Below are 21,929 nucleotides of genomic sequence, written 5' to 3'. Positions count from 1 at the left end.
CTGGAAACTCACCATTGACAGGGCTCAATCCAAGGGGTGGGAAAAACGGTTGTCTTTCAAATTCCCTCTGTACGCAATTGGATAGCGCCATGAGCGCCACAACCAACCAGAGCAAAGAAGAAGGTGAAGCCGAGCTAACGTTAGTTGATAGACTTTCGCCGTATCCGGTAGGCAAAACTTTGAACATATCATACCAACAGCCATATCACCCTGTAGCCCAAGACTGGTTTCCCACTGAAGCTAAGAGGGCTGAGCCTGGTTAGTACCTGGATGGGAGACCAACTGGGAAAAACTAGGTTGCTGCTGGTAGAGGTGTTAGTGAGGCCAGCAGGGGGTGCTCACCCTGTGGTCTGTGTGGGTCCTAACACCCCAGTGTAGTGATGGGGACACTATACTGTAACAAGCACCGTCATTCGGATGAGATGTTAAGCTGAGGTCCTGACTCTCTGTGGTCATTAAAAATCCCAGGATGCCCATCGATAAAGAGTAGAGGTGTAACCCCGGCATCCTGGCCAAATTTGCCCATTGGCCCCTGTCCATCATGGCCTCCTAATCATCCCCATATATATATACGATTGGTATCATCACTCTGTCTCCTCTCCACCAATCAGCTGGTGTGTGGTGGGCATACTGGCGCAATATGGCTGCCGTTGCATCATCCAGGTGGATGCTGCACATTGGTGGTGGTTGAGGAGATTCCCCCTTCTATGTAAAGCGCTTTGAGTGCCTAGAAAAGCGCTATATAAATGTAACAAATTATTATTATTATATCTTGTTTTCTTAAGAATTACTTCAGTGCCGTTCTTTGTTCTTTTCTCAAAGAAAAGCTTAACTCCAAGTCTTCCAGAGTCGCGGCCAAAGCCGATTCAAAAGACCGCTGTTCGTCAGCTTCTTTGTTTACGAGTAGCACGCAGGTTAAGCAGGTTAGCATTAGGTTAAGCCCGCCCACCGACTCTACACACGCTGTGATTGGCCTGACCAGAGTTTGGTTTTTCTAGCTCTCAGGTCTACCGAGAGTTGCTAGACTACACTCGCGGCAAAATAAATTTTCTGCCGCTAGGGTGCGTCTAGATTTCTAGGCTACATAAATGCTTGTCAGTGTGACAAGCAGGGTGGGCGAGAGCTGTGAGAGAGCACTGCGAGGCCGGTGGCGTGATTGCAGATGAGCATCACCTGCGCGTCTCGAACCCTCTCATGGAGGAGCTCGGAAGCATAAAAGGGGGACCGACGACAGTGAAGGACGAGTGAGGACCAGGCCTGGACTTAATGTTGTTTTGTTACGTTTGTGAGGAGGCTGCCATTTTTACTTTCAGTTTGTTCATTTATTTATTAAAGTTGTTCAACATTTGCTAGATCCCGCCTTCTTCTTCCCATAACAACGAACCTTGTTACATTGGTGCCGAAAGGAGGGAGGGACATGCTGTCGGAGAGTCCTCACTACTGGGGGGGATCGCGGTGCTGAGGAGGTCGGGCAGTGCGGAAGAGTGAAGACCGCGAGTGGCTGCCCGAGGCGGTGGTGCTGGAGCGAGTGAAGACCAGGTGCGACAGAGAGCTCGCTGGCGTGCTCCTGGGTCGAGGTGGGGTGGTTGCTGTCCGAGAGGGAACAGAGGAGTCGCCGGCAATTGCCGTGGGCCGGAGTCTGCAGCCGTCCGCCATGATGGGGAGGAGCAAGGAATGCGGGACTCGCTGCCGGCTGCCCTCAGCTGGAGGAGCCATCGGCCGGCCGCCAGGAGGCGGAGAAGTGTCGAGCCGTCCACCAGGCGTCAAGTACCATGACACGGCACCACGAGGAAGAGCCTCTAGGTTGGTTGAGAACCGTCGATCTGCGTGCTTCTGTCTCCTTTTCTCTCGTCTCGTCTGTCCTTACTCCCAGATTCTGCGGCCGCCGAGACTGGCCCCGGGGGGGAGTAGAGCGCAGTCTTGTGGGTTCCTCCCCGGCCTGCGAAGGGCAATGTGGAATGTGACAAGCCGGGCAGGCGAGAGCCGTGAGAGAGGGGCGTGAGGCTGGTGGCGTGATTGCAGATGAGCGTTACCTGCGCGTCACACTGGTCTCGAATCCTCTCACGGAGTAGCTCGGAAGCATAAAAGGAGGAGTGACGACAGTGAAGGATCAGAGGGGACCAGGCCTGGACTTTATGTTGTGTTTTGTTTACGTTTTAGTATGTGTGTGTTTTTACTTTCAGTTTGTTAATTGATTTGTTTATTTAGTTGTTAAACGTTTACTGGTTCCCGCCCTCTTCTTCCAAAGAACGAACCTTGTACAAGTACATTTGACAGACTCTCTGTCTCATTGCTCATTACTTAGAAGTCATCTGTAATGGAAGACACGTACTACATAGGCCTACTTAACCCAGATCAGCATTGTTGGGAGGAGGGGGTGGAAGCATGTCAATAAAGAAAGTCAATGTTTATGACGCTCTCTTAGTAGATTTGTTGTTTTACTATTTAATCTGCATTGCACAGGCATGACACGTCATATCACTAAAGACTGCCAAAAACCTTGTTTGTTTCTAAGCATATACTGTACACGTTGGTTTTTCATTTTCCACGATCTCAGCTGAAATCATTGACATATCATCCATCTATCACCACATCTGGCACACCTTCTTTTAGGCTGATGTGCTGTCTCTCAGTGTTGTGAAATATTTGCACTGTCCTGTGGTATGTGACGAGCTCTCTTCAACCTTCAGGATGAGAGAGCATATCCAACCTTACACACCCCACACCCATGGGTATCCCTCACCACCATCCCAAATTATGAGCCCTGATCTCTGGGTCCTCACGACTGAAGAAACACAGGAGCATTTGTGCCCTGAATACATTCACAACCACCAAACAAAACTCACACACCTAACATGAGACAAAGAAAGAAAGAAAGACTCAAATAATAGCTCTTTGGCTGAACATGATTCAATCATAGACAGTGGACCCATGTGATCGAAACAAGTAGCCAATAAAATCAACCATGTAAAACTAACTAGAATAAATGGTGTTCATTTAATATGAATTATTCAAGCTTGTATACAAGCTAACTAAATAGAACTTCCCTTTACACCTTGTCAATTTAATGTTCTGTTTTGGTACTCTTATTTTGATTTTAGCTTAGTTGTCTTCTGTGTTCCTAGTTCCTGTCTACCTTATTGATCTAGTTTCCTAAGCCCTATTCGGATGGTAATTGTTTCTCATGTGGAAGTCCATAAAAATAAATTTACATGCCACCTCAGTGCTAAAACTCGTGCATTCGGATGGTGATTTATTCACGGTGGAGCACCGAGTTTAGTAATCCTGTGCACATGGGAACGCGCTGCTCACATAGTCAATAACATGATTGTATCCTGTAAATAAAATGTAATTTGCTTGGTATAATGAGAATAAATGCATATTTAATTTAATAATAGGAAAATAATATCCTAATTATAATTTGATTATTTAAATCTGTTTAAAAATAGGAAGATATATAGATGCACATTATAGTTAAAATGGTTTTCTGTTTTGTATTTTATCTCAAAATAAAGGATGTCATTTTATTCCATATGGAAATGAGCGTGATGTAAATGGGGGTAAAATGAGGTAAGCATAATGCTGCTTGGTTATTTTAACATATATAATCATGTTTATAGTTTCAAAATGTTTATAAATGTTCAAGCTCATTTCAATTGTTTACGTGCTTTTCTGACATTCTGGATTCAGACGGCAATAAAAATCACTGACTAGCCCCGTCAATGATTAAAATACCTTATGACCCCACAAGGAACAATTACCATACGAATAGGGCTCTAGTGTGTTCCTTTTTGATACCATAGCACACAATTATTGTTTCCACCTGTCCCTTGTTAATTAATTTATTTAGGCCATGTCCACACTAAAACGTTTTGGTTTGAAAACGTATATTTTTCTCTCCATTTTGGCCTTCCGTCTTGTCTGGCTATCACCAGACCAAGCTCAATTTAAGATTGAACATTGGTCTGGGGAGTCTGCTATGTATTTTCTACTGCACAAGAGGCGTTATAAACGAGCATAATTCAAATGACTCTGTATGCAATTGGATAGTCCTTCAACCAATCAGACCACAAGAGGCGTCATCAACAGGCAACGACCCATCGCTTCTCTATCTGTCATCGTGTCAAACCCTCCAATAGCGTGCCAGGTGGATAAACTAGTCTGTTGTTGGTTTCCGCAAAAGTGTAACAGAAGCAGTAGAAATTAATGTACAGGTTTCCAGACTGAGTTGCGGGGCAAAATCAAATCGCCGGCAGATCAGGCTAGGTTTACCTAGTCTACCTTCCGCCCACACTGATATGTTTATTTTTATTAAACGAAAACGTAGCTTTTTGAAAACGCTCTCCAAAGCGGATAAATTTGAAAACGCCGTCATTGCGTTGATGTGTGGACTGTGAAAACAGAGGTATTTGAAAACAATGACGCATGTTTAGTCATGTGATGCATATTGTACCAATAGGTATTAATGTTCATACCGCTATTGTGCTATGTATAAAATATGTTACTTCATGCACTCTTCATATCAGTCCTGCAAAGATGACAAAATTTACTCGCAATTACTGTCCTGTGGCAAAACATGACAGCAGTTGCGTTTTAGACCAAACCTATAATGATGAGTGAATGCAACCTGGATGGATCAATGAAAGGTGAGCTATTTTGCTTAATAAAATGATCCTGCCAGAAGAATTGATAACTTGATAATGTCTTGTTCTGTCTGTCATCTCTGTGAGCTTTTATGAGGTTTAATGCATGCACAGTAAGGTGAATTTAGTGTTTTCCGACGTTTCAGTGTGGATAAGAATCTTTCGGAAAATATTCGATAACGAACGCTAGTGTGGACAGAGAGCGCTTCAAAATGAAAACGGCGTTTTCAAATGTATCCGGATTAATGTAGACGTAGCCTTAGTCTCTGTATATATCCTTGTCTAGTTTAGTTTTTCTCCTGCGTGGTTTTCCCTATGTGTATTGTTTGTTTTATTTTTGTAAATTAATATGTTTGCTGCTGCTAGATCCTGCCTCTGCATTTCCAGCAAGCTAACAGAAGAATGAACCAACCATAAAATATGAATCTAGCAGCAGTCACCCCCGAAGACCTTCTGCTCTCCCTCTCACTAGACGACTGTCCCCTGGAAGACTACGTGGCGGAGTTGCTCAAGCTCAGCCACCTGGTGTTGTAGGGCGACGGTGCCCTGAAGACCGCTTTTTTTAAAATGGGTTGGATGATTATCTGTTTCAACTTTTGCCAGACGGAGAGACCACCTGTACCCTGGAACAGTGTATAGACTATGTACTATGGTTGAGTGGTTCCTCCCTCACACTATAAGTTTATGAAGACACCAGTGCCATTCAGCTGCAGCCTCCCCAGTCCACTCGAGTAATCCTGTTGCCGTTGCTCATCATCGCAGCGCCACCACCTGTCTCGGAACTCCTCCCTTCCTGTCAAAGACCCTGAGCGCATCCAGCACCTCACCACACCTGCCACGGTCACAGAGCCAGAGCCCACCACAGACCCAGAGCCCGTGCCTGCCACGAGACCCGCGCCTGTCACGAGACTCATGATTTACCTTATGTTACAGGTAAACCATGAGCTTAAATAATGTGCTTGACAGACTAATACTAACATTTAACAAGCACTGTGGCACACTGAAACGGCACTCCGGTGATGACGTCACCTTCCGCTCCAATCCGTGCCTTCGCCCAGACCTCTGGGACCTCCACGTGTGGTCTCTGGACAGGATGAGGAGGAGTCTGCCAGCCGTGGTAGACACTATCAAACATGCTAGAACTGCCTCTTGCGGCTGTCCGCATCTACCCTCAAAGTGTACATGGCTGCAAGCATAGAGAAGCATGACCTGATTATCAGGTTCCTGAGAGGGGCACAGAGGTTGAATCCTCCAAGCTTGGGATCTCTCCTTGGTCTTACAGGCCCTACGGAGGGATCCGTTTGAGCCCTTGGAGTCAGTTGAGCTCGGTGCCCTCTCCATGAAGATGGCCCTCCTGACTGCTCTCACCACCTCCATCAAGAGGATCTTCAAGCCTTTTCCATCAGCGATACGGGCCTAGAGTTTGGGCCGGCAGGCTCTCACGTGGTCATGAGCTATGTGCTATGGCTATGTGCCAAAGTTTCCACTACTCACTTCCTTGACCAAGTGGTGAATCTGCAAGCACTCTTTCATGATGAGGGGGACCTAACCCTGTCTCTATTGTGCACAGTGCGCGCTCTGCGCATGAACCTGGACCACACGGAGAGCTTCAGAAGGTCAGATCAGATCAGATCTTTGTCTGCTTCAGAGGTCAGCAGAAGGGGAAGGCTGTCTCAAACTGAAAATGGAGCACTGGATAGTGGATTCCATTCATCTGGTTTACAAAGCCCAAGATGTACCTTGTCCTTTAGAGCTCAGAGCTCACTCCAACAGAGGCATTTTTCAGCCCTGGCCCTGGCCTCTTCAGTCCTGGCTAACGGTGCGTCTTTGGCAGACATTTGTAGAGCTGCAGGCTGGGCTACACCCAACCTTTGCAAGATTTTATAATCTCTATAATCTTGTCCTGAGTTTTAGGCAATAACAGGTAAGGCTCAGACAACATGTCAGTGTAGTGCTTGCATGAGCGCCCTGCAGGAGGCGGAAACATGCACTGTTTCATCCCAGAGAAGTTCCCCAGGTTAGGTGAACCCAGGACGCCTTTACCCCCTAGCACTCTTCGGTTCCATACCAGGCCCATTACTTGTGGTATGCCCCTTTCAGGTGAGCCATTGATAGGAAGACCTGAGGTCAGTTACTCTGGCGTTGGTAGGTTGCGTTGGTTGCGTAGCTTCATTTGTCATTTTGGCACTCAAAAGCCTGCTAGCAATCTGCACCGCCAACTCTTGTGACGCAGTTCAGGTGGTGGGATTTAGTGTCTTTCATTCGACACAACATCGAAATGAGCAACAGAAAGGGAACGTCTCGTTACTCGTGTAACCTCTGTTCCCTGGTGGAGGGAACAAGACATTGTGTCCCTCCTGCTATAACGCTGAACTGCCTGCTGAAGGGTTGAGATGCCATTTCGGCTCCACAGCACAAACCTGGATGTGTAGAGCACGCTGGTCTCCTTTTATATCTGTATGTCCAGGGGAGTGGCCAGACATGCAAATTCTACATGCCAACTTCATTGGCCTTTTCTAAAAACGTCAGAGGTGTTTGAGGCTTCCAAGTGTGACCCCTACTTTATAAAACATGCTACTAGTTCATCTGTCCATATTTGATTATATTTTATAATTTCTGGACTAGGGCTGTCACTTTTGTAAAAAAATCCTGTTCGATTTTTGAGACACAAGTGTTCATTGAATCGATTCTAAAATCATTTTCAACGCTTAATATAGCCTACGCCAATCCACGGACAACTAACGGGCATTAGGATGAAAGTAAAGAGGGCGCTTGAGACACACAAGTCAGCAATATTTCTGATGATTTATTTTGTGCACAATGACAAACAGGAGTGCAACATTCTGGGAAAAAAAACATTAAGTAGAGTGGACTGCCATAACGTCAAAGAAAAACATTAGCTACAGGCTTTAACATGGCTGTGTTTACGATTATAAATTCCACAACAACAACAAAAAAATTGTAGCCCATGAAAAGAGGTTGAAAATAAAGCTTAAAAATTTACTAGCCTACACTGAGTGTGAAGTTTGTGTGGATAATAATTTAACGTAATTATTCAACCGTTCAAAATTAAACTTTGAATGAACTTAGCTTGCAAACAGGCCATGTGTTTTTTTTAATTGAACGTAACCGACACTTAGGCTATGCGGGCGTTTTTTATTCACTATATGCCCAGCTGTTGAGAAGACGCGCTCCGACCGCACTGATGTTCCAGGGACACTCAGGTACTTCATTGCCAGCTGCGAATGGTGGGGGTATTTCGAACTGCCAATCTTCCACCACAAAAGCGGGTCGCTGTCAGCTGGCAAAGGTGGTTCCTTTTCATAAATCAACATCTCCTGTAAGAGGTCGCTTTCGACGTCTTTCACTCTTTAGTAGCCCCTTGTGTAGATGTCACCAAACAGATCCCCCATTGCTGTTAAGGCCGTCTTTCCCCTGTTTGATTTCGAGCTGCATGGCTCCGCCTCCACGGGTCCTTTTTTATTTGTTTAATTCGTTCAAAAATAATAGTGTACATATTTGGTTAAAATCGATTCCCTATTTTCGTTTTCGAAACTTGTGTTGGTTGGTCCGATCGATTGTGCAATCGATTTTCGAACGTAAAGTGACAGCCCTATTCTGGACCTTGTATTCTTTATTCAGAATGTCATAACTCGCTCTTCCTGTGATAAGACTTTTTAAAAAATATATATAAGACAACGCTGCAGTTAAGCTTGCATTCAGATCTTCCTCCATTCCAGTGTGCATTTCAGTGTTCACTATCTAATCAACAACCGATGGATAAATTAAGCTTGTCTTATCCTGTTCAATAGTAAGTATGCCCAGAAATTTCAGTGACCGAAAATTATTGGCCAAAAATGCCAGTTTAGTTTTTTGGCCAAAAGAGAATCTCAGCCGAAAATATGAGCGAAAATGTCACCCTGCGCCATAGTGTTCAGCACTCAGATTTCACTCTCACTTCAGCTTTTATTGCTGCACGGTGTGATGCTCCGCTCAATATTCTGCTCTGTGCTAGGGGTTAAACGGATCATAGTTGATCCGTGATCCGTACGGACCAGGCCCCACGGTTCATCACGCATGTGTTTTGCGGATTAATTGCAAGGTTTCACCATCAATTCAGTACTTGCATGCTGTTATGTAACGAGTGCACACACACAGACACACACACACACAGAGGCGTGAGAATTTATTCCTCTTTTGAAACTCTGTGTGCTTGAATGGACACATACACACAAAATTATCAAAATACCAGTCTCGGCAAGCATTCTCATTAATACATTCGGTTATGTCTTAAGTGAACTTAAAGGGTTAGTTCACCCAAAAATTTAAATTAGTCCATAATTTACTCACCCTCAAGTCATCCTAGGTGTATATGACATTCTTCTTTCAGACAAATAAAATCGGAGTTATATTAAAAAGTCCTGGCTAATCCAAGCATTATAATGGCAGTGACTTGTTGCCTCGTTTATGAAGTCCATAAAAGTACATCTATCCATCATATAACTGCTCCACACGGCTCCGGGGGGTTAATAAAGGCCTGCTGAAGCGAAGTGGCGCGTTTGTGTAAGAAACATATCCATATTTAAAACTTTATAGACTAAAATAACTAACTTCCGGCGGATTGGCGTACGCATCGATTTATAGCGAAAGAGTAACCCTCCTAAGTTCAACTAAATTAAAATAATCATACATTGTTATTTCAGTGTAAATATCATGCATTCTGTTTTGTCTTCTCTTTTTAAAACTATGCTAATGTGTACTTTTTTATTTTTTCATTTTAAGGTTGACACTCTGATTCCTAAAATAGATATGTATTTTTAATTTTCTGATGAAAAAAACTGACCTGGCTGGTGTGAGGTTTTTTTTAGCACATTGTTAAGCGGTTTCATAGTCAAGGCTTAAGCCTAGTCCTAGCTAAAATGGATATTTGTGCTGTTTTAACTGAAAGCATCTTGCACTGACATCTTAAAATATGTCAGTGCCATTGTTTTGTCTCAAGAGGCACATTTATAAAAGCTACTTAAATATCCTAATTGTATGAAGACCTACTCTTGGCTTAATCTAAGCCCTGTCTGTGAAACCAGGCAGGAATTGTTCACAACACACTGGTTGTACACACATTTGGGAATGAGTTACTAGCTAAATAATAATTTGAGCAATAGTAACAGTAATACTACTAATAATAATTGAATTATAATACATATATAAATAATAATTGTAATTGTAATTTTATTTATTTTCTAATAGCATCACAAAATGTATTGGATTAGACCTGTATTGAATGCTTTAAGACACATAGCATTTAAATCACAGCATTATATTTCACATTAGTCCATAGGGAGTAGGTAAAATTACAGTTAAATTCCTTACACTGAAACAGCAAGAGTCAATTGACCAACTGTCTCATTTGATTGTTGTTTTTTACCCTTGGAAAGCATAGGCATTGATGAATCACACTGTCAGATGCTCTAATGCCATTGATTCTTAATAATTGGTTTGTGTTACTACCCAGTGCTCAAACACTTGTAAGGATATCATCATGATAGATGATATCCAGGATACGGAACACATTTAATTCCAATTGCCTTCTCCAGCAAAGGTGAAATTAAAGGCACGGTAGTGCCCTTGATTAATCATGATTTTCAGGGTCTAAATTGCCCGTTTATCAAGTGTTCATCTCTCACTGACCGGCTCATTTTCTGCTTCATTGAGCATGTGCATGCATTGCCAGTAAGTCTTTCTGAGGTTGACAGCACAAACAAAGAGATACACTTTCCCTTCCTCATTACCAAGAAATATAGGGCATGCGCAACCTTGAACATACATCTCTTTACACCCAAGACAAATTTCCTTACAAAATTTCTTAAACATTTTAGCTTTGTTTTAGTTGGCTGATAACAGTTTAAGCTAAAGATAACACTTTAGCTCTCATTGTTAACATTGGTTACTGCATTAACTAATGGGAACTAATAATAAGCAATATCTTTTTTACAGAATTTACTAACCTTTGTTAATGTTAGTTAATAGAAACGTTCATGTCAGTTCCCAATGCATCAACTAATACAAGTTTTGCTTTTAATGTATTAGTAAAAATAGAAATGAACATGAACAAAAATAAATGCTGTATAGAAATATTTTTCATTAATGCAGTTTATTAATGTTAAAAAATGAAACCTCATTGTAAAGTGTAAAATGTTGCTACTTATAACAAAAAAATTTAAGAAAAAAGAGTGAAGGATGAAAAAGGTAATTTTCTCTTTGCCGAGTGGTTTCTTCGCTGGGGAATCTCACACACACTGGCCTGTCAGTGGTCATCCACACGGACCACTCAAACCAAACAAATCTATTTGTGTGGCTGATGAAACATTGATCCAGCTGTATTATTGGGAAAGCCGTTTAACTGAAGATGATCATTTGTGTTCGACAGAAAACTAACCTGATGAATAAGATGAATTCTAATTTGGATTCAAAGTAAAAGATCAGTTTACAATTTAGCCACATCAATATATATACTGATAAAAATGGTTTTGTGGTGAAGTAAATACTACAGAAAAAAAAAGAAATATAATTTTACATGAAAAAGTTAGTTCAGGCAAGAATAAAAAAAAGTAAGTAAATTCTATATTAGTACTCAATTCAAGCTTGTAGAATTTAAAGCGTAAATATCAATGATATTAAATGTAGTAAAACTACTCAACTTTTCTGATACTGGTGTTCCCATCATGCACTAGGGTTTGAATAATTAAGGAGATGAGTTGATTTTTCACTGTTTTCCAGCTGTATTTACTGTTTTATCATTGTGTAATTTGCCATTTTGTGACATTTGGAGTTCATTTTCTACTCAAAATGACACATTCAAACTCAAAAACGCTCCATCAAATGTTACCCTCACTGTGTATTGTGTACCAAGTATTGAGGTCTCTCGTTCATTTGCCCCTTTACTAGTCTAGTACTTAGATATGGGATCTACACAATATCTATTGTGTTATTTACTTATTTATTATTTCTAAATAAGGCATACACTTTAAAAGTGTGGTTTAATTCAATGTTATATTTATGTATTGCAAAAGAAGCTTCAACTAAGTAGAAGTTACTCAACCTTTTACTGGCCAAGTTAAAATTACTTATTTTCTTTGTTCATTTTACTTAACTTAGTTAATTTACTTAATAACATATGTGAAATTTATTTTAAAAATATGCGTGCAAAAACTTGGCAAAGAAAAATTAGTTAAATATTACTTATTGTTTTTGTCAGTGTAGTAAAAACTTGTTTCCTAACTGTAGTTAATGTAATTTTAAATGTATACGTAGTTTTTAGAAGTAGAAAAAAAAAAAAAAACACTGACATGACTCAAACTGACCCAAAATGTCCCGCTTGACATGCTTGAAAAAATTGTTTCTCCGGTTTTTTTTTATAATCATTTATGTACATTTTGGTTTTATATTACATCTAATGTTAAATTAATGTTGATTGAATTACTTTAGTGTCATGTGTGTTACCATGATGGTGTTTAGAATGACACTGTGCACCTTTGGATATATTAGTAGTATTTACTTCTAGTCTCTGAAATATGGTTACAGTGCACTGCTGAATGTACTGACAAGCATTTAAGGTATACTTAATTATTTTTTTAATGTCATTTATCAATAATGAAGTTGCCATTTTGGACATTTAAATTGCATTGTAATGTCAAAATACACACTACAGTTAAGATTATAATCAAGGACTTTATATGTGTATTATTGTCAATTTTGTCATTCATCAATTTCAAATTTTAAAAGTGTACTTAGTTGTGTTAAGAAATTATCGTCAAAACCACATTTAGGTACACTTAAGTACATGCCGATTTGAATATACTTTTAAAATCTGAAGTTCACTTCAAGTGCACACACACTTAACACAACGTCTTTTTCACAAGGGAAAGACTAGACAAATGTGAACCACAAAACCAGTCATAAGGGTCATTTTTTGAAATTGAAATTGAGATTTATACATAAATAGATAAGCTTTCCATTGATGTATGGTTTGTTAGGAAATGACAATATTTGGCCGAGAAAAAGCTATTTGAAAATCTGAAATCTGAAGGTGCAAAAAAATCTAAATATTGAGAAAATCGCCTTCAACGTTGTCCAAATGAAGTCCTTAGCGACGCATTTTACTACTAATAATACATTTTTGATATATTTACGGTAGGAAATTTACAAAATATATTCATGGAACATGATCTTTACTTAATATCCTAATGATTTTTGGCATAAAAGAAAAATCGATAATTTTGACCCATACAGTGGCTATTGCCACAAATATATATACCCATGCGAGTTATGACTGGTTTTGTGGACCAGGGTGGACCACAAATATGGTTAGCACTACATTTTACAGTCTTGTTCTGCATGTACATACTTGTTAGTAATTATAATAACTGGCTAATGACTACACTAACCCCGAACCTACTCCTAAACCTAATCTTGATGTAGTTACCTTATATTGCCGTAAGTGCACATACTGTAAAATAAAGCGCAACCCAAATGTGGGTAAACTGCCCCCACAGTATGTATGTGTAAAGTTTCTGTTATGAATAAAACAGGGAAGCCAGGCGTACTCACCAGAGCTCTGGCTTTCATCAGCACACTGCACAGCACAAACGCCACGGCGACCTCCACTGACAACATGCTTAACCCAAGACCTTTGACCTTTTCCAGAACTTCTGTTCACCAGAGAGCTCCTCTCACTTTTCAGGACATGGTGGTCTCAACGAGGAGCAGAGAACTGAAGTCTGCCATTACTGCTTTATTGTGTTAAAGCTGTTGTTATTCTGATGCCGTTGTGTCCACCAATGATTCATCTGTTGGAGTCTGTTAGTTTATGGAATATACATGTAGGCAAATTTAAAAAAAGTAAAATCCACTTTCTCATACTCATTTTAAAGTAAAAAACAACAACAACTGAATGCTCTTTACCCATCAAAGATGATATTCTTCCATTTCTCAGATTCTTGTTTTCTTCTGAACTCTTATCCTTGATTGAAGATGAGACTTCCATTTGGAGATCTGTTGAAGAGAAACTTCTCTGCCATCGTAGAGATGTGATCTCCTGCATGTGTGAGTAGCCTATGTGTTGTGAGAGTGTTCAGCGAGGTTATTAGTGTGATGGTCATCACTGGCCCTCGGCTGTTGGGCTCCACCACTGTTTATCATGTGGGGTGTGCATGAAGAATGTTAACCCTTCACTGTCACGAGAAGACAAAGCCCTGACCCTTCTGATTACCAAGGTTTCTATTTTTTTCTAAGCCTATTCCAGCACGCACATTACAAACACACTTTACATGTGGCTCTTGAATACTAGATTGTGACTAATCATTGCATTCAAATATATGTATATATTGTATAACTGAGTCCCTTGTATCCCTGCAAGCTCTTTGTCTACTCACGTGAACATGTTTGGTATATGTGGCAGTGTAATAAGCAGTGTGACACATGAACCCACATAACCTATAACCTTCCCCTCCAGGGTATTACCCTGCTTATTTTGGAATAAAAACTGACTAATTGCACCTACATTATCCATACTGTATTTCCTGGCTTTGTGTGAGGAAAACAAAGAAGAAAAATCAAGACAAACATAATTTGGTCCGCAGTGATGGATTGACAGCTGGAGTGAAGCCGTTCTCAAGAGATCAATGCGGGAAAACATTTCTTAGGGCGTGGTGAGCTCGTGCCAGGGGCGTGAGTAGTGAGCATAGATAGACCTTTTACAGTCTATGAGATAGACCGTAAAAAAATAGTGAGCCGTTGGAAGAGCCAACATACGTCAGGATGGCAAACAACGTCCAATAGGAAAATTCAACTGCAGTAGCCACCGTTCAACCTTAAGAGGGCAGGACTCGGACGTTATTGTAAAATTGAAACACTTTACACTTTATAAATGTCAAAACATTTAACGTTACTCAAATCAATGTAACAGCACTAATAAAGCCCCAGTCTTGCAGATCATTAACTCAAAAAAGTTGTTTTAGGGTTTAGTTACCCTTTAACAATTCACTGAATTCACAAGTCTGACGCAAAATGAGCCAAGAAAGGGAGCTTGAGTGCGTGTGCAATTGATGGCGCGAAAATGCCGAATTTCATGATATATTATTGTACAGTTCTTGTTTCTAACAGTTTCTTGTATTGTTACAGTTTTTCTTAAAATGGTAAGACATTTTCCCCTCAACAATATTTTACTTTCAGTTGTTTTCACACTTGAATTATCAGTCATTATCAGTGTATGACAAGTTTTGTTAACAAAATAAAACGTGTTCTTACTTGCAGAGCATATTAAGTGCATAATCTTCCTTATTGACTAGTGTTGGCTACTTGACATTCATAATAATTCATAATGTCAGGCTGAGCTGTAAACTATTTTAGTACACACAGGCATATTTCGAGCAGTAAAGTGTATAAAATTGCTAAATAAAAAAAACATTCATCAATCAGTACTTTTTACTTTGAATACTAAAGTACAATAAAAAAAAATCTATTAGTTTTGTAGGCCTACTTGATTTTTTGAGTGCAATTTTTCTTAATATTAAAATATTTTATTGGGGTATCTGTACTTTTACTTGATTTATGTACTTCGTCCACCACTTTTATATTATATTATATTATATTATATTATATTATATTATATTATATTATATTATATTATATTATATTATATTATATTATATTATATTATATTATTATATTATATTATATTATATTATATTATTATACATTTTTTACTTTTTCGTAGAGTGTGGAGTGAAATATATTACTGAAAAAGAGGTGCAAAAAAAATATTCTAAACAATTTGACAACGATACATACGAGAGCGCCTAAAAGGACTTTTATTTTGGCATTAGTTTGTTCACCCGGCAATGACGCGTGTAGTGTTGCTGTCTCTTGGGCTCGTGTGGGATAAATTAGCCATTCAAAAGAGCTATGGCAAAATTTGACATTACCATTTATTTTCGCAAGTAACGAGCACGGAATATTTTTAATCATGGTCGTAAAACGTTCTTGAACCTATCCGTTTTTTTTTTTTTTTTACATTTTGGTTAAAACGTGCGTGTTCGAAGCTCAAGACCTGTAAGCCAAAGACAGCATGACATTTTAAAGTTTGACCCAAGTCATTTGATTTTGGACACTTGCATACTTGCGCTTCTGTTTAGTGAAGGAAGGACAATGTTAGGAGACCTGATGCTGAGCGCTTTCAGACTGACAGTGAGAGTGTCTGCTGCGGTTCAGAGAGGCTGTCATTGTCCAGCCAGAGCATTGCACTCGAGCCCTGTGCTCTGGGCAGGACACAACAAATGGTCCAAAGTGAAGGACATTAAAATACCCAAAGATGCTGCTCGAGCCCGTATGATTGCCAAGTACGCCATGATGATTAGGATTGCAGTCAGAGGTGAATAAGATTTGACGGAAAAATTGGCATTATCCAATCTGGCACTAACCAACAAGTATGGTATTACCGGTAAAATACCGGTATTTTAAAATACAATGGTATTTTAAAGAATACTTGTACCAAGTAAAGAACATAATATTTACCATCTGATACACCTGGTATGATCAATGTACCGTGGTACCACTACACAGTACAGTGACATTGATCAGTGCATGCTGAGATGACCCTGTGCTTGTGTTTCAGAGGGAGGACCCAATCCAGAATTTAATATTGCACTGGCACAACTTCTAGAGCAGTGTCGGAACAAGAGTCTACCCAAAGCCACTGTAGAAGGAGCTATAAAAGGAGCCGTAAGGCAGATTTTACTATACTATACTATACTGTATAACATGATTAAGAAATTTTGATTTTCACCCTCATACAGTTAATTTTTTCCTGCTACAATAAAAAAAAATAAAAAAACGATATATAAGAATCTACATGCTCCATTTATTTGATAAAAAATACAATAAAAAACATATGTTAAATATTATTACAATCTTCTATTTGAATATATTTTTTAAAATGTAATGTATTCTTGTGATAACAAAGCTGAATTTTCAGCATCATTACTCCAGTCTTCAGTGTCTCATCCTTTAAATATTGCTGCTCAAGAAACATTTCTTATCATTATCATTTTTTTTTTTTTTTTTTTTTTTTTTTACTGTTTAATATTTTTGTGGGAACTGTGATGCAGTACCATTCAAAAGTTTAAAAAAGGAACAGATTATTAATTTTATTCAGCAAGGACACATTCACGTGAACAAAAGTGACAGGAAAGACATTTATAATGTTATAATAGATTTCTATTTTAAATAAGTGCTGTTCTTTTAACAGCACTTATTTGGTTTCCACAAATATATTAAGCAGCTAAATCTGTTTCAACATAAATAATAATAAATGTTTCTTGAGCAGCAAATCAGCATATTAGAAAGATTTCTAAAGGATCACATGACACATAGACTGGAGTAATGATGGTGAAAATTCAGCTTTGCCATCACAGGAATAAATTGCATTTTAAAATAAAATAAAATGGAAAATAGTTATTTTTGTTTTAAATAGTATTACTGTTTTTACTGTATTTTTATCAAATAAATGCAGCCTTGATGAGTATAAGAGACTTAGAGAAACATTTTAAAAATGAATGATTCCAAACTTTTGTCTGTGTGTGTATATGTATATATGTATAAGTTTGTATATGTTTTTATATATATAAATGGGATGATTAAAAATAAGGTTTTAACAAGATTTAAAGAAATACCGTTCCATTTGTTTCCATATACAGCAATCACTGGAAAATAAAATCTTTCAAAATGCTCTAGAATTTTCTATTCTGTTACTCATGCATTGATGAAATGTTTGTATTAATACTGAATCTCTTTTGTATTTTTTTAATGTAAAATAGAAGTCAAAACCAGGAGTACAGTATCTTTATGAGGCCATGGGACCGGGCGGGTGCACGCTACTCATTGAGGTTTTGACTGACAACAACACACGATCCCACAGTGAACTCAAACGTATCATGACGAAACATGGGTTAGTACTGATGAGTTGTGAAGATAATAAGATATAAGGTATATAGGCCTAGTTTCACTGACAGGGCTTAGATTAAACCATGAGTAGGACATTTAAGCAGCATTTATAAACATGTCTTAGAAAAAAACATTACTGGTGTGCATCTTGAGACAACAATGGCACTGACATATTTTAAGATCTGTCACTGCGAGTTGCTTTCGGTTAAAACAGCTCAAAAATGCATTTCATGAGACTAGGCTTAAGCTCAGTGAAACCAGGCAATGAAGTAATAGTACTTAAGCACAACTAAATATGCAGCTTTACTCTGTTTGTCCACAGCGGGGCGCTGTGTGAAGGAGCACGCCGTAACTTTGACAGGAAAGGGGTTGTGGCAGCATCCAGAGATGGGATCTCTTCTGAGAAAGCTCTTGAACTGGCCATTGAGGCAGGAGCTGAAGATGTGCAGGAGACAGAGGATGAGGAGGAGAGACCCGTACTACAGGTCTGATCACACTTTCTTAACTTTCTTAATTGTACAAAATTCAGAAGTGAAGCATTTAATTCTGCCTTTAAATTCATGAGTGTGAATTTGAATTTTCTTGGCAAACATGCCCAAAAGGATGGACATTTAAAATGGATTTACAGGTAGAGGAGTATGTTAATTTATTAATTCAAAACAGTCACAAAACAAACGATTTCATATTGTAGTTTTATAACAAATTGACTAATTATGCTTATTTATTCCCTGAAATGTAGAATGCATGGTTCAATATATCGGATCAGTCAAGAAACAATGATAGTTTTTTTAAATAATAATACTGTCAAAATAATAAACAGTCATCAAGTAAGATTACATTTTTTGCTGTAAATCACACAATGTTTAATTTAAATTTGTAAAACTATATTTGTTTATTATATAAAGGCATAACCACACAGGTTAATACATATTTTAACATTTGAAAATGAATTACAAATCTCTATATGTAGCATTTTATACATTTTAAATGTATTTACATTTTATGTAAATGTTTGTTTACATTTCACCCCTGTGGTGAAAATCAAGTTTTTATCGTTATTTAATGTCCATGTGGTGACAAATTCACCAGTCAACACCATTGCTGAGTGCTTTCTCTTTAAAACTGCAGTGTACCAAAGAAAGTCTCAAAAACGGGGTTTGAAACCGCCCCTGTTTCCTACCGTCACAAACACATAACCAGTTAAAACACTTTTCCGCAGTGAGCACGAGCACTTTTAAGAAGGGACAGGAAAAATCGGGCACATATGGCAATATAGCGGGTGAATTATGTACAGTATGATGTATATTATAATGTTGTGATGAACTCTATATGCCCTTTTCTACTGAATTTCTATGATGTTCAAAGAATTTCTGGGGATGCTGATTTTTAGAAGGCTGCTGTCTGAGATGGCAAATGGGAACATGGTTTGTGTAACTTTAGCAGCACATTATTAGCTGTTTGTTAACGTAGTCAGGCCAAAGGGTAATCATATCAATTTCCGCTATGTGGCCGACGCTATAGAGAGCGATACATAAAACTTGTTACCATTCTGATACATCTGCTACAAAGATGACCCTGTATAATTCGCTCTTCATCATCTTCTGATTCTTTTTCTGGTTCAAACATATATGGCTGAATTAAACTAATATTTCCACTTGCCTTTGTGCAGCGTATACTAAAGCTGCCCGTGGAGGCGGAGACTAATTTGCATAGTCATGGATCCGCATATACTAAATGGAGGGTGTAGCGTTACATTCAAGCTATTTTAAGGCATGAAGAAATTATTTTCACAGGAAAAAATTTAAAAGATGAGTTTTATTGACTTCAGGGGGACTTTAATGTCTTCTAATGTTCTAGAAGGGAAAATAAATTAAATATTCATTATCACTGAGAAACTAAAGTACTTATTAGAAACCACATAAAAGAAGATATGATGCTGCAAGAGGGAGGGGAAGATATTTTGATTAAAGATTACAAGGGCACATATGTTTTTAAAAAATAATGATGTGCTCTGATAAATCGTTCATAATTAAAACTACAATATTCCATAAAAATGGTCTATTTTTATTTTAGTGATATTAAATGCCTCCTGTAATTAGTGGATTTTTGTACAATTTGTCATGAGAAATTGTCTCAATAACTATTATTAATAACTATCCTTCTGTCCCTTTCAGTTTGTCTGTGACATGACGTCCATGAAGGCTGTGCGGGGTGCTCTAGAAAGTCTGGGCATTCACACACTATCAGCCGGGCTGGAGTTTATTCCTCACACCCCCTCTCTCCTGACTCAGACTCAGCTAGAAACAGCGTTCACCCTGCTGGAGGCTCTCAATGACTGCTCTGATGTGGTCCGGGTATGGGATAACATCCACGCACAGAACTAGTGTTCACGATACTGTAAGTCACAGATAGATGGATTAATTAACGCTCTACATGCCTTAAGAGCAACTGGAAGAAAATGACCTGCTTGGCCAAATTTGATTGGACTTTACTTGGACTTTTTGTGTGATGATCAAATGCTTGACCTTGTTGATTCATCATGGAAATAAAGAAGATATCAGTCATCGATATGTATCATTTTGAGTAGCATTATATACTGAATGTTGTGATCATAAAACTTTTGTTATAAGATTAGATTAGAAACTAATCACAAATGAATATTTAAAAATAATTTGATATATTTTTGAAAAATCAGTGTATAAAGAGATAGAAAGGCAACTAGCAAGGACTTTTCCCAACAGCCTAAAAACAAAAAGGAAAAACAAAGCTGCTCTATGCAAATGTTTATTGAACAGTGAGAATCAGGGTCAGGAATTAATCGTGGCTTGAGGCAAAAATGACACAGGAAGTGAAAAAAAAAAAACCTGCCCCAGATATTTCAAATTCAGGCTGAATTACTCATTTAAACATTTTATATTTTTCATAAGGTTCTTGGCCTTTCTTGTTATGGGTTTAGTACTTCGACAGACACTATATTCAGTGTCTCAGAGGTGAATGTTGCTGAACGTAACCACAACCGCACAACCGCAACCAGACAATTATTTCAAATGGATAGAAGCAGAGCATTTACTATGTTATGATATCCTACTTTCATCAACTTTTAATTTCATTTAAAAAAAAATTCAACAATTTTCCAGTAGAATCAAACCAACAGGTAAAGGTTTGTGCTTTTGATAAGGTTAGACTTTTTTTTCTTAAAATTCAAATCCAGAGGTCAAATATTGCCCCTTATTAAAAAAAAAAATACTGCATACCAGCTGTTTTATAAATGGTAATGATCTGTTCAAGTCATGTCTGAAAGATAGCATTTATGAGTTGAACACACATGAAAGGCATCACTATGTCGTAATTACGAGTGGGAAACTCCGAACTTCCTTTACCGTGGCAGTGAGAAAATATAGGGGATGCATCTGTATTGATGGTACATTTGTTGAAGTTGTCTTTTTCATTTAAAAGAAAACTATCTAAGTTGCATGTACAAAATACCACAGCATTATACAATTATACATTATACATACAGTAAATACTTCACAGGAGAACTTAAACAAAACTTAAGTTCCTCCATCGATGAAGATATTAGACTTTGTGATAATTAAAGGGATATTTCACCCAAAAAATGAAAATTCTGTCATAATTTAGTCACGTTCAAGTTGTTCTTCTGCTGTACACAAAGGAAGATATTTGGAAGAATGTCAATGGCTGTGTTCAGCAGAACAAAATAAATGTATACAGGTTTGGAACAACTTGAGCTTGACTAAATGATGACAGAATTTTCATTTTTGGGTGAACTATCCCTTGAATGGCCTTATTTTGGGAACTCATTATCAGACATAACTATGAATATATCAATAAATATGCATGTACAGTAGTAACGAATCAAAATCATGGCCAGTAAGTTTTCAGAAAACAATGTTTCACTGATCAAAGGACGCCGCCGGTTTTTGGTGATTGAATAATGAAGAATTATTAACAGGTCAATGTAAAGCCCCATCAAAGGCCACAAGTTCAATCTATATGTAATGGGAATATTGATCCAACACTGAATCTCTTCTCATATTCATTTTTTTCTGGTAAGAGGTTGGTCCTGAAGGCAAAAGCAAGAGTCCGAAAACGCCAATGAGAAATAATTGTGCTTTCATGAACGTGTTTGATTGTGATGTAATTGATTTGTTTAAGAGTGGCCGCCGCTGCAGCATGCAGCTGACTGGTTCACACAGACAGGTTTTTGTCCACGTGAGGGTTTGTTTGTCGATGTTCTGGGTCGAGTCACAAGAGGACGACCCTATC

General features: G+C 38.5%; 2 protein-coding genes across 3 annotated transcripts in view; one reads left to right on the top strand and one right to left on the bottom strand.

The window, feature by feature from the left end:
• pth3r (parathyroid hormone 3 receptor) overlaps positions 1-14,561 on the bottom strand; it is a gene marked incomplete at its 3' end in the record, with an annotated part of 31,518 nt that extends 16,957 nt beyond the window's left edge. The window contains exons 1-2 of the mRNA XM_079801310.1: positions 13,605-14,561; positions 13,251-13,499 (exon numbers count right to left, since the gene is read on the bottom strand). Of these exons, the coding sequence (XP_079657436.1) occupies positions 13,251-13,316 (66 nt within the window). The 5' untranslated portion in view covers positions 13,317-13,499; positions 13,605-14,561. The remainder of the gene's footprint in view (positions 1-13,250; positions 13,500-13,604) is intronic.
• A 985-nt stretch (positions 14,562-15,546) lies between these two features.
• On the top strand, positions 15,547-20,493 carry taco1 (translational activator of mitochondrially encoded cytochrome c oxidase I). Of its 2 annotated transcripts, XM_079801306.1 has the most exons (6): positions 15,562-15,752; positions 15,836-16,071; positions 16,315-16,421; positions 17,516-17,646; positions 17,965-18,127; positions 19,817-20,208. In XM_079801306.1, exons 2-6 carry the CDS (start codon positions 15,849-15,851, stop codon positions 20,024-20,026), a joined length of 834 nt encoding a protein of 277 aa, XP_079657432.1. In that variant the 5' UTR covers positions 15,562-15,752; positions 15,836-15,848; the 3' UTR covers positions 20,027-20,208. The 2 variants fall into 2 exon arrangements, with proteins under 2 accessions (XP_079657431.1, XP_079657432.1); XM_079801305.1 differs by having other exon boundaries at positions 15,547-16,071; positions 19,817-20,493.
• Positions 20,494-21,929: the final 1,436 nt, after the last annotated feature.

This window comes from Gobio gobio (assembly GCF_949357685.1).
Source record: "Gobio gobio genome assembly, chromosome: 20".
Lineage (NCBI taxonomy): Eukaryota > Metazoa > Chordata > Actinopteri > Cypriniformes > Gobionidae > Gobio > Gobio gobio.
This window is presented reverse-complemented; position numbering and strand designations above follow the sequence as displayed.

Bases quoted from the DNA above. Each gene is read 5' to 3' on its own strand.
- taco1 (XM_079801305.1), top strand. From the start codon at position 15,849: ATGTTAGGAGACCTGATGCTGAGCGCTTTCAGACTGACAGTGAGAGTG. The intron at 16,072-16,314 runs GTGAATAAGATT...CTTGTGTTTCAG, and splicing joins GATTAGGATTGCAGTCAGAG to AGGGAGGACCCAATCCAGAA. The intron at 17,647-17,964 runs GTTAGTACTGAT...GTTTGTCCACAG, and splicing joins CGTATCATGACGAAACATGG to CGGGGCGCTGTGTGAAGGAG.